Genomic DNA, 12,904 nt, shown 5'->3' with positions numbered 1-12,904 from the left:
TCAAATTAAAAAATACCACACAAACCCAAATTGAGGCACATTCTCAAAGTAACTTGTTCTTCAAAAATGAAAAATAAACTGAAGAAACATTCCAGATTACATTAGACCCAAGAGACATGACAACTAAATGCCACGCATGGTCCCAAACTGGAAACCAGACCAGGATTTGATTCTTATGTATGTATGTATGTATGTAATTCATTCATTCATTCATTCATTCATTCATTCATTCATTCATCTCTGCATGCTATAAAGACCATTAATTGGGGCAGGTAGTAGTACAACATTTTCAAATCAATATTAATTTCATGTCTTTGGCAACTATACTGTGGTCACATAAGGAAATGTCCTTGTTAGGACAGACACACTGAAATATTTACAGATAAAGGGGAATCACATCTGCAATTTATTCTCAATTCAGAAAAAAAATATATAGTGGGAAGGAAAGGAGGAAAAAGTGGAGGGAGAGTGGAGGATGAAAATTAATTATGTATCAAATGTAGTAAAATATTAATAATTAGGGAATGTGATGAAGGGCATACTGGAGTTTTCTGCACTGTGTTTGAAACTTGCCTAAAAGTCTGACATTTCAGAATAAAAATTGTACATAGCAAATAATCCAGAATAGTTCTGCTATATCTAAAACAGTTTTCATTTTAAAACAGGTTATTTCTACCAACATAAAAAATAACCTAAGAGCTCAATAGCAAAAAAAAAACCATACCATAAATTTTAAAAATATTAATTTTATTACTATCTACAAAGGGAGGACGATAAAAAAATTACTAAAATATATTTCTCAAGGCAAAGCACACCAACACTAAGAAATCCTTATCTTACCATAGTAATAGTAAGCAACTTCAAGTGAATTCCTTAAAGTTGACACAGATTGTCTACGTAAAATCATTACTATTTTTGTAATACCATGAAAATAGTATTTTTTTAAAGATTTTATTTTTTTGACAGAGAGACAGCCAGTGAGAGAGGGAACACAAGCAGGGGGAGTGGGAGAGGAAGAAGCAGGCTCATAGCGGAGGAGCCTGATGCGGGGCTCGATCCCACAACGCCGGGATCACGCCCTGAGCCAAAGGCAGACGCTTAACGACTGAGCCACCCAGGCGCCCCTGAAAATAGTATTCTATCCTAATGTTGAAAAAAGATCATTTTAACGTAAGTTTGATACGGGGTGCCTTGGCTAGCTCAGTCAGAAAAGCATGTGACTCCTGGTCTCAGGATTTTAAGTTCAAGCCCCATGTTGAGTATAGAGATTACTAAAAGAAATAAATAGGGGCGCTTGGGTGGCACAGCGGTTAAGCGTCTACCTTCGGCTCAGGGCGTGATCCCGGCATTATGGGATCGAGCCCCACATCAGGCTCCTCCGCTATGGGCCTGCTTCTTCCTCTCCCACTCCCCCTGCTTGTGTTCCCTCTCTCGCTGGCTGTCTCTATCTCTGTCAAATAAATAAATAAAATCTTTAAAAAAAAATAAAAGAAATAAATAAACTTTAAAAAAAGTAAAATAAGTTTGAATCATCTGAATTCAAACTTAATTAAATTATAAGTTTAAAATAAGTCTGATTATAAAATGTTTTATGACAATAGCAATATTTGCTGCTCAAAAATACTAAAGCTAAATATGATTGTGTCTGATGGTATAACTCTTCATCAAAAACTCAAAAAACACATTAATGTGTGTTCTCTATGGTAGCAACATGAATTTACATTATAGGGCCTACAGAAGTGTTTCATTATGAATTTAACCCAAAGAATTTGTACAAAGACATTGATAGAAATGTAATGATTCAAAATTCACTCCCTCATTAAGCTCCCTATTTGCTTTGTCTGACTTGACTGGGTTTTTTTTTTTTCTTTCCGGCTTTTTTTGAGATATAATTAATATATAACATTGTGTAAGTTTGTGTGCAATGGGTTGATTTGATACACTGACAGACGGAAAAATGGTTACCACTGTAGTATTAGCTAACACCTCCATCACATAATTATATATTCTTTCTGTGGTAAGAACAGTTAAGGTTCTATTCTCTTAGTAACTTTCAAGTATATGATACAATATTATTAATTATAATCACTATTCTATACACTGGATCCCCAAACCTTATTCATCTTATAATTGGAAGCTTCTACTCTTTAACCAACATCTCCTCTTTCCTCCCATCCCCCATGCCCTGGTAACACCATTCTAGTCTGTTTCTATGAGTCTGGCTTTTTTAGATTCCACATGTAAGTGATAGCATACAGTATTTGTCTTTCTCTGACTTCTTTCATGTAGCATAATGCCCTCCAGTTTCACCCATGTTGTTGCAAATGGCAGGATGTTCTTCTTTCTCATGACTGAATAATATTCCATCGTATACAGACACCACATCTTCTCTACCTATTAATCTACTGATGAACACTTAGGTTGTTTCAATCTTGGCTTCTGTGACTACTGCTGCAATGAACAGGGGAGTGCAGTTATCTCTTTGAGATCCTGATTTCAATCCTCTGGATGTATATACTCAAAAGCGGGATTGCTAGATCACATGGTAGCTCTATTTTTAATTTTATGAGGAAACTTCATACTACCGTTCATTGTGGCTGCACCAATTTATGTCCCCACCAACAGTGTACAAGGGTTCCCCTTTCAACGCAACACTTGTTATCTCCTGTCATTTTGATGGTAGTCACTCTTTAACAGTTGGGAGGTGACTCTTATGGTTTTCATTTGCATTTCCCTGGTGATTAACTGATATTCAGCACTTTTTCATATACATCCTGGCCATTTGTAGGTCTCTGGAAAAACTTCTATTCAGTTCCTCTACCTATTTGTGAATCGGATTGTTGGTTCTTTCGCTGTTGAGTTGTATGAGTTCTTCATGTGCTTTGTATATTGACCCTTTATCAGATGTATGATTTGTCAACATGCTCCTCCCATTCTCTAGGTTGTCTTTTCATTTTATTGATTTCCTTTGCTGTGCAGAAGCTTTTTAATTTGATGTAGTTGCCACTGTGTATTTTTGCTTTTGTTCCCTTTGCTTTCGGTGTCAAATCTAAAAAATCATCAGCAAGTCCAACATCGAAGAGCATGTTTTCTTCTTGGAGTTCTATGGTTTCATAAATCCATTTAAATCTCTAATCCATTTTATGTTGATTTTTGTGTATGGTGTAAAATATGAATTTAGTTTCTTTTGCATGTGAGTATCAAGTTTTCTCAACACAACTATCCTTTCCCCATTGTAGAGTCTGGGTCCTCTTTCATAAATTAATTGACCATATATAGATGGGTTCATTTCTGGGCTCTTTGTGCTGTTCCATCGACCTATGTGTCTGTTTTTATGCCAATGCCATGTTATTTTGATCACTGTAGCTTTGTAATGGAGTTTGAAATCAGCAAGTGTGATGACTCCAGCTTAGTTGTTCTTTCTTCATACTGCTTTAGCTGCCAGGGTCTTTGGTAGTTCAATGTGAATTTTAGTCTTGCTTTTCTACGTCTGTGAAAAATGTCACTGGAATTTTGATCGGGATTGCATTAAATCTGTAGATCACTTTGGGCACTATGGACATTTTAATAATATTAATTCTTTAAATCTTGAGCACAGAGTATCCTTCCATTTATTTGTGTCACCTTCAACTTCTTCCACCAAGGTCTTACAGTTTTCAGTGTTCAGATCTTTCACCTCCCTGGTTAAATTTATTTGTAGGTATTTTATTCTTTTTGATGCTGCTGCAAATGGGATTGTTCTCTTAATTTCTTCTACGGTTTCCTCATTTTACAGTGGGGTCATTATGGTAGCATCTACTTGACCTCCTAGCACCATTAGTTAAATGAACCCATTAATGACAATGTTATTATGTAGCTCATTAAATATCTAAATCAAGACTAAATCTTCTGAAGTTAGCCTATCAAGATGCCTCCTGATGTTCCAGGAGGTTCTCAAAGACTCCCCAATGTATCCCTGCATTTTCCATAGGGAGAATCCACTAACTCTTTGGAAAGCATTTTGAATTCATGACACTTAAGCATATCTTATCTCTGTGCTCCAGTATCATCTCTACACCATGTTATTTTCTAAAGGCCTACTTTTATCTCATAGCCCTGAGTCTGTTTAACACAAAACTGTATTTCGACATGGAAACTACTCAAGAGTTCGGGGGGGGGGGGGGGGGGGCCTCCCTAAGCAGGTTTGCGTTAGTCCTATTTGAAGCCAAGGAAGAAACTGGCACTTTCGTAAGTCAAGGCCTTAGAGCCAGCAGGTAAATTCACTACACCTCACTGTGCTGTTAATTTTATATGTCAACTCACAGGGTGTTTTTGAATGAGATTCATATTTAAATTGACAAACTCTGAATAAAACAGATTGCCCTCTACAATACGGGCTGGCCTCATTCAATCAGTTAAAGGCCAAACAAAACAGAAAAACAGCCTCCCTGAGGAAGAGGAGATTCTCCAGCCAAGTGACTTCAGGCTGCCTCTGCAACACTGGCTCTCGGGGGTCTACAGCCTGCTGGCCCACACTGCAGATGTGGACTCGATGGCCTCAACAATCACGCGAGCCAAACTATTACACTAAATCTCTTACTATATATACACACATCCTACTCTGTTCCTCTGGAGAACCCTGACTAGTACCCCATGTATTGTCTGGTCCTACCAGGATATCCACATGAGATGCCTTATATTAAGGGAATAAACTTCTCAAAGCAAAGGAGTGTGTTCAGGACACAGAGCAAGTGGTGGTGAGCCTCTGCTACATAAGTCAGCTTTCTGTCCAATTTTGAATGGGTAATTTGAAACCAGACTTTCTAATCTTAAAAGATGACTTCAACTCTTTCCATTTTGACCTCAATCTGTACTTTCTAATAGATTGAGTGCTTCTTTTCAGTTTATCTCTTAACTCGGGCAAAGGACCCTGCAGACGAAGCGTGCCCTGATGGGAGCCAAAACTACCCCCCCCCCCAAGGCAATAAGGACTGCCCTGAGCCTGGAAGACCCAAGACGACGATCAACCTGACTTTCACTGCCCACCTGGATGCGTTAGAGGCATTCAGTGAGGTTCTAACAGGAAGCCTCGAGGCCAAGAAAAAGAAAGTCATGGCCAGCTATGGAGAAAGTCAGAGGCCTGTCCTGGTAACACTCCAGAACAAAACCACAAGAACCTAGGTCAAACTAGACAGGCCCAAGATGGCTGACAAAGTAAGCTGGAAACCCCTGCCCAAATAAGGAAGAAAAGGCTCAAAACCAGCTTCCACGAAATCCCCACCCAAGTAGTGAATATTCCACAACTGTCAATAAGAGACAGAGATCCAACCTCCAGGGTAATCAGCTCACTCACTGGCCTTCTCACCTCTTGAGAGTGTACTCTCACTTTAATAAACATTCCAGCTTCTGTCTCTAGTCTGCTGTGTTGCATCTGTCCTGTAATTCTTTCTCATAACGAGACCAAAAGACTTGGGTGACATCATTGGGACAGGCTGGGCTGAAGCCTCAGGACCCACGTCTCCCCAGTTCACCTGGCAATACATGTACGTACCAACCTTTGCTCTACATTCTCTTTATATAAACTTGGAAGTATTTTCAGCACTCCGGAGACAATCTTTGAGATCTGAGTCCACGGTCTTCCCAGTGTTCGCCTCACTGAAACAAATGCCTTTCTTGTTTCCCTACCACTTGTCTCTTTGCCTCTGGATCCTCTCAGCAGCAAGGAACTGAAACTGGTCTGTCTGGACCCCAAGAGCTAGGTACTCTGGTAACCTTGTGCCCCAGCTACAATCTCCCACTCTCATTAATTAAGATGATATTTAGAAGATGTACAGGAAACTTCCATCTTATAAATTCAAGAGGTCTACTAGTCACTGAACTTATTCATACACCTTAATGATGTGTTCTCAATTTCTCAAATGAAATCAGTTATGGGTCATTGTAATAATCAACCAACAAACAAATTAATTGACTGTTACGACATATCTATTCTCAAGGTGCTTACAATTACCTAAAAGTTTAAATAACAGAGAATTTCAAGACTTGAATGAATTTAATGACTTGCCCTCAAAAGGTACAAAGAGAGGCAGAGAGACCTGGGGAGTCATTTTTTTTTTTTTAAGTTATAAATGTAACATGAAGCCTTTAACAACCCAAAATGGTATTCTATTATATACATAGCAAGAGCAGAAACCGAGGCACAGATGTGAGAGGACCTATTAAAAACAAGTAAACAACAACAACAAAGAACCCAAAAAGAAAATATTTAGAAAAAGACAAACTGATTTCTGACTCAGCTTGGAAAACCTCTCATCAGAAAACATTTCCATTTGTAATCAGAAATCAGACACACATACATATGTATATATCTTCTTTTGTTAAGGTGGCTGAATTGTCATTTGCTGGGCAAATTTTCACATGAACGCGTGAGGGTACTGGGTAAGTAGTGGGCTGAAACGGACCATGGAATTCTCAGTGGAATATGGCATTAAAGCCAATACCACTTCTTCCCCTCAGTGATTGAAAAGCTCAGGGCTAATCATCAATTTCCTCACCAGGACTGCCTAAATGTTTTGAAAGAACATGCCTGTCTTTACAGTTTATAGCATGATATTCTATCTCACGTTGTCCGGAACTTCAACAGGTGCTGATTATGGGCACTGACCCCTCACACACAGTAGAAAATCCTCATATAACTTTTGACTCCCCATAAACTTTACTAATAGCCTTACCGATAACACAAACAGTTGATTAACACATATTTTCTCTGTTATATGTATTATATGCTGTATTCTTATAATAAAGTAAGCTAGAGAAAAAACATTATTAAGAAAATCACAGGAGAAAATACATTTACAACATGGTACTGTGTTTTATTTTAAAAAAAAATCCACATATAAGTGGATCATCCGTGTAGTTCAAACCCTCGTTCAAGGTCAACTCTACTTTATGTGTGAAATCATTCTGTTTTCCTAAAAGCTCTATGATGAGATTCCAACAATAAAGGGGTAGTTATTCACCAAGGATCACAGTGCAAAATACTTCCCCCATTTAGCATTTATCTTTTCACCATTTCATGGTATGGTTATTGCTATACCAAAGTTTTCTATAGACAAATCTAAATTTATTTATCTAATGACATTTTGGTTTTGCCGTGCTTGGACAGGCATTCACTATCCAAAGTCAACAGAGATTTTTCGCATATATTTATTTATATTTTTGTTCATTTTATTTTTTGCACACTTTTTTCTTAATACATTTTGTACTTTTTAAGGTTTAATTTCATAACCAATTGAGATTTATTTTGGTGTATGGTGAGAAAAAGAAATCTAACTTTTTAAACTGAATGGCTAATTATTTTAAACATGAAATAAACCATCCTTTGGATGGTTTCCACTATTTGGAAATGCCACCTTTAATGTACATGCATATATACATCAGGTCTATCCTTGCTAATGTGTTCAAGCGTTCTCTTCGTCTATTCGCGTAACAACATCATGCTATCTTAAATATTTTGGCTTTACAGTACATTTTGCTATTATTATGACCTATAAAACACTATGAATCACACTGGTGTCCAGTTTAAATTCTTTAAAAATCAATCTAAATTCCCCTTCCCTTTCAACCTACCCACCATACACAACTAATTTTATTAGTTATCATAGACCAATTGATTTTATGAATAAAAATTAAGACCATAAATTTTCTACAACCCATACTTATGAATGTTATACATTCATAATATTCTCAAGATTGTTCACCGATTTTCCTGAGGTCTGATTTGTCACCCATGTTTATAATTATGGAATAGTTTTAAAATAACACTTTGTTTAGTAGGTTCAAAGCTGTCTGTTCATGAATGTGTAAAGAGAAACCAAAACTGTTAACTACGTTATTCAAACTCATCAAATTCTAATTGTCTACCTAAAATGAAAATTTTTAGAGAAATATATACTAGTATCACCCACTGTAGATATGGTTTTGTTAAATTTTCTCGCTACTTATAAGAGTTTGGGATATGTTTTTATAACATGCTGTTTGATGTATAAAAGATCATGACTATTAGAATTTGTACTGGATATTTTATGTCAATATAAAACACTTTTTTCACCCCACGCTGTACATCCACACTAAAACCATACTTTCAGAGACTGATACACTGATACAGGAATTCTTATTTTCATTACATTAGCATTGCCTGTTAGAACTCAACTTACTCCTTTATTTCTCGTCTGTATTAGGATTTGTCTCTTTAACAGGACACAACTAGGTTTGCATTTTAATCAAAGCTGTGAGCAGTTACTTTTATGAAGAGAAATTACCCATTTTAATATGCTATAATAACTTAAAATACTTAAAATAACTGTAAGTTATTATGACAACTAATATGTTGTGCCTAATTACTGACATATCACTTTAGTCTTCCTGCATATGATACACTTTTATTGTGCTTTTAGCCTTCCCTATTATTCTGTGTCTGAATCAAGTTTTCTTTTTTACTTTTTTCCCCCTAGTAGCCACTTAAAATATAACATTTCATAACTCATAAAGTCTTTTATATTTATGTCAAACTACTACACTTACCAACTTTTGGTCCCTCTGACTGTGAAGGTGACAAGAAACTACTCTAATGTCTCTCTCTGCTCTATCCCTGTCTACCCAAAAGTAATCCCGAAATATTCTCCATCTGCGGTAGTACCAATAAGTCAGCTTAAGATGAGACCACTTTGGAATTTAATGAACCTATGTAGTATCTATTATGAGCCAGGAAAAGGGAGGACAAGTAACTTCATATTTAATTAGTCAGAAGTTAGTTCCATTTCTCTCTCCAACATATCTGCGCCCTGCAAAAGACAAAGCTCTTACCGTTTCTTTTGGGATCTGCATCTGGCTTGGCTCTGCATTCTAGAAGAATTGAAGAAAAATATAAATACAGACTGACCAAAGCCATCTTCAACACACAGGGACACAAAGCTTGACTTTAAAGGAAATTTTGTTGGTTCTTAAAACCCACGAAATACATAGAGGGTGATTATATTATGGATGACGTATGACTCTGTCTTCCAAACTTTCACTGATGTGGTTGTATTATCTTCTGTGTGTGTGGCTGTGTGTTTTAAGAAATCTTTCTGATTTTCTGTAAATTTTTCCTTGCTCACTCACAGTATATCATGGCTTTAGTATTTGGAGGAAGACAAATCTCACCAGACTGGCTCTCTATTCATGGCACTGTTTTTAATTCTGGGTGGGTTTTTGTTGCTGTTGTTGTAGTTTTAAATTTCCCCAACTACATCTAAGTTATAAGGTATATTATAATTTGACAGCTACACCAGATACTATCAGTCTTAACCGCAGTCTGAACCACAAGTATGATACTTTAAAATATTACACAGATTATAAATGTGATTTTTTTCACATATTATAGAGTTGCTTTAATTGCATAGATATTTAGAAGGTTGATTTATTTAAAAAAGGCACATATTGATAACAGTGTTTTGTTTTAGACACAGAATTTAAACACAGACACCCCAAACAGCGGAAAAGAGTTTTGTTAATTGGATTCAAAGATCATTTTACATGCACCCCCCTCCCCTTGAAGTTTTCAGAATTTTATTCTTTGAAATCTTAAAAAGCAGCTGCAACATGAATAATAGACTGACGGCCTACTGGCTCACTCCTTAATGAAAAGCTCACAAGCAATAAATTAAATAACCAAGAAAAAAAACTAGGCAGCAGAAGGGGAAAACAGAAGCCTGGAAGATCAAAATTGGACAAGAAGAACCCGAATAACCTTACGCTGGCTAGATGTTGGCACTGAGTCGGAGAAGGGCTGCCCGAGAGCAGGGCTTAAGCTTTGGCAATCTGATAATGCTAACTATTACCCAGGCTAAGATAGACTGACGAAGACGGAAGGCTTCAGCAAATCACATCGAAAGCTTAGGATTTTTTTTTTTTTTAAGGGCTCATTTACAATTTAATAGAGACATCTCCAGATTTAGGATCAGGTGGCATTTTAAGCACAAAATTGGATAACAGTGGGGGGAAGATGGAAAACAGAATTTAAATTGGGAAATAATGCATTCAACATTTTAAAATAGAAATAAAGACTTTTTATAATTTTCAAAATCTACTTAAAACACAAGCGTTCGGCTTTCGGGCCTATCACAATCAGAAATTCCATGAAATCACAGTAAATTTGTGTAACCAGGGGGTGGGGTATTCCTACACTGAAACCTATCTGGCTCAGAATAAAAGGAAAATTTTATTAACCATGACACACCCGTACCTGAAATATGAGCCTAAGACATTTAGGGCTACGGGACAAATTTGGGAACTGTGCCCCTAAAACCTTGCCACTCCAGTATATATGAATTAATTGTTGCTTAAAGCTGGAAACTGACTGAAAGAAATGTCAAATGCTCTAAAATCTCCCAACTAAAATCTATTTTGAAATATTTAAAATGCCACTTGTACTGGGAATAAAACATTTTTCTTAGCACATCAAAAGATAAAAGTGATTCCTCCAATTATGTTGTTTTTACATAATAAATGAAACCTGGCACTTCTTGCAGAAAAACATTCAAACTATGTCAACTTAGTATACATATTTCATTCACACCAATACTATGTAAATACCTCTTATATTTAGACATATTGATACACATTTGAAAAATGAAATGAATTGCAAACAAATGCCTTTTTATTTCATCTATGTCATTCCAAATAATGTCAATATTAGTAATTAATGGCCATGGGGCTTATTACCACTCAGGTCTCCTTACTTTCAATGGTAACACTCTAATTAAGGTACTCCTTTTCATATAACAGTAAGCAAGAAGGTTTACTTGGCTTAGCTAGATGTACTATGAAAATCTGAAATATGAACATTTGTCATATGTAGTGGAGAAGATGGCAAGTTTTCAACAACAGCCTTTGAAGTGACAGTTATGAAATAATCAACGTCTCTGTATTCAATCAGTCCATCTGAAAGCATTCACTAATAAACATTTGCTGTCCTAGAAAATACCCTTTCAATTTGATTTTTAAATACCCCTACACTCAATATTGTGGATATCTATCTTCGAAACTGAACGAATATAACAAAAGAATGCTTATTCTAAGTTAAGGCTGAAAGATATATAAAATATAGAAACTATTTGGAAAAATGTCTTGATAAACATTGGCCATCAGGTGGCTAGCCCAGATCCCTGGCTCTTGTGCATCAGAAATCTTTCATCTGCTCTAAATTTACACACCAGTTCCCTTGGGTGGAAGGCATCTTCTTGGCGAAAGACCAGAAGGCTCACGGTCCCTTCCATCTTGGTGCTTCTCAACAGGGAAACAACTTCCTCTTGGGATTTGCCTGCTAAATCTACTCCATTTACCTAAAACAAATAAAAAGTTTTCAGCTGCAATGCTGTGCAAACATACGACAGAAGAAAAGACACACATCCTAGAATGTATCATGTGTCCTATGGAGCACAGTTCATTCTGTGGTAAATTCTGCCACGATCGGGTAACCACCAGGCTGCTGTAGCTAATAATGAAACATAGCCTAGGTATCTAGAAGTGAGACAGGACTAGTAAATCTTCCAGCGTTCACGAATAAGCCAAAAGTCACAGCCACCAGAGCATTAACAAGTAACAAGTAACCAACAAATATATCCAAATTAATCGTGTTAATACAAAACTTAACGGCTTTGGACTGAGATATCTTTGATGGCCTTATGTACCATAGATTATCTTATACCAAAACAAAAAAGTTAAAGGGAGTAGTAAAAACACATCAAAATATTTTGGTAAAACTTTCAATGAAATTTCACTGAAACTTATAAAGATAGCTTTTTTTCCCCTAAAAGACACACATTAAAGAATACAAACTAATAATAATCTTTATAGAGGGGTAACAATATTTTGAGGTAGCAATACCTCAATATTTTTCAATGTTTTAAGAGAATCCTCCCCCCCAAAAAAAGAAAAAGAAAGAGAGATTTGAAATAACCAATTTCTGGGGAATCTCATTATTTTTACCTTTAGGAAGTATAACAACATTATCGGAAAGCACTATATATATTTAAAAGAAGTAAGAGTGAAAATTTATTTTAAAAACTATTCGACAGTATTCACTTTAGAGAAAAATAACATTCTGTCCGTGGCAATAAAGTACATTATTTAAACTGTAATATCAAAATTACCCTGTAGTTAAAATATGTTCTGGAAGCTTTCCCTCTCCATTAAAAACCATCTTCTACTGCTCAATGTACTACTATTTAAGTGACTGGACGAAACAGGTAAGTAGTAACAGGTTCATAGAAAGGAAAAATTTCTAGATAATAAAAAGAAAGAGTGACTTGATGCTTCCAAATATCCAGATGCTCAGAAAACCTGCCCACAAACTGTTAACACTGTGTAGATACGACTACAGATACTAGAAAGTTGGGTTTAAGATGTGTGAAAATGTAGTTTCAAATAAAGCTGATATCTACAGAAAATAAAGCCTAACTCTGAAGAAACAGAGGCCGCAGGCTCTTCTCACTGCTCAAAAAGAAAAACAAAAGCCTTTGTGATGTGTTGAAAGTAGGCAATTATGGGAGGAAAGAGACTCAATGAGAAAGAAGGAAGATGGGGCTCGTGCCAGAGAGAGGAGGACAGACATGTTTTGGACTCAGAGGCAAAGACGACTCCATTCAAGTCCCAGCTGAGCCTCCTACTACATAAAACAAGCTACCGCCGAAAACTTGGACCAGTGCTACTCAATTTGTGCCCCAAGGACAAGTGGCCCTTTCTGGAAACAACACTCTAAATATAATTTATACTCGAACCTTTCCTTCTATTTAGCCTCTACCAGGACCCCTTTTAAAAATGGTGTCACAAGAACAAGAAACAAAGGAAAGGAGTAAGATTTAAGAACTCTAGGCCCAAAATG

General features: G+C 36.4%; 1 protein-coding gene across 28 annotated transcripts in view; it reads right to left on the bottom strand.

Annotated features, from left to right (window-relative positions):
- Window positions 1-12,904, bottom strand: part of PARD3 (par-3 family cell polarity regulator) — a 634,782-nt gene that overhangs the window by 239,471 nt on the left and 382,407 nt on the right. For 19 of the 28 annotated variants that reach the window (XM_026483458.4, XM_026483446.4, XM_026483457.4 and 16 more), the window contains 2 exons: window positions 11,235-11,363; window positions 8,845-8,883 (listed from right to left, as the gene is read on the bottom strand). In XM_026483458.4, the coding sequence (XP_026339243.2) occupies window positions 8,845-8,883; window positions 11,235-11,363 (168 nt within the window). The remainder of the gene's footprint in view (window positions 1-8,844; window positions 8,884-11,234; window positions 11,364-12,904) is intronic. The other 9 variants (XM_026483463.4, XM_026483464.4, XM_026483450.4 and 6 more) reach the window with 1 other exon arrangement.

Source organism: Ursus arctos, unplaced genomic scaffold (assembly GCF_023065955.2).
Source record: "Ursus arctos isolate Adak ecotype North America unplaced genomic scaffold, UrsArc2.0 scaffold_30, whole genome shotgun sequence".
Classification (NCBI taxonomy): domain Eukaryota; kingdom Metazoa; phylum Chordata; class Mammalia; order Carnivora; family Ursidae; genus Ursus; species Ursus arctos.
This window is presented reverse-complemented; position numbering and strand designations above follow the sequence as displayed.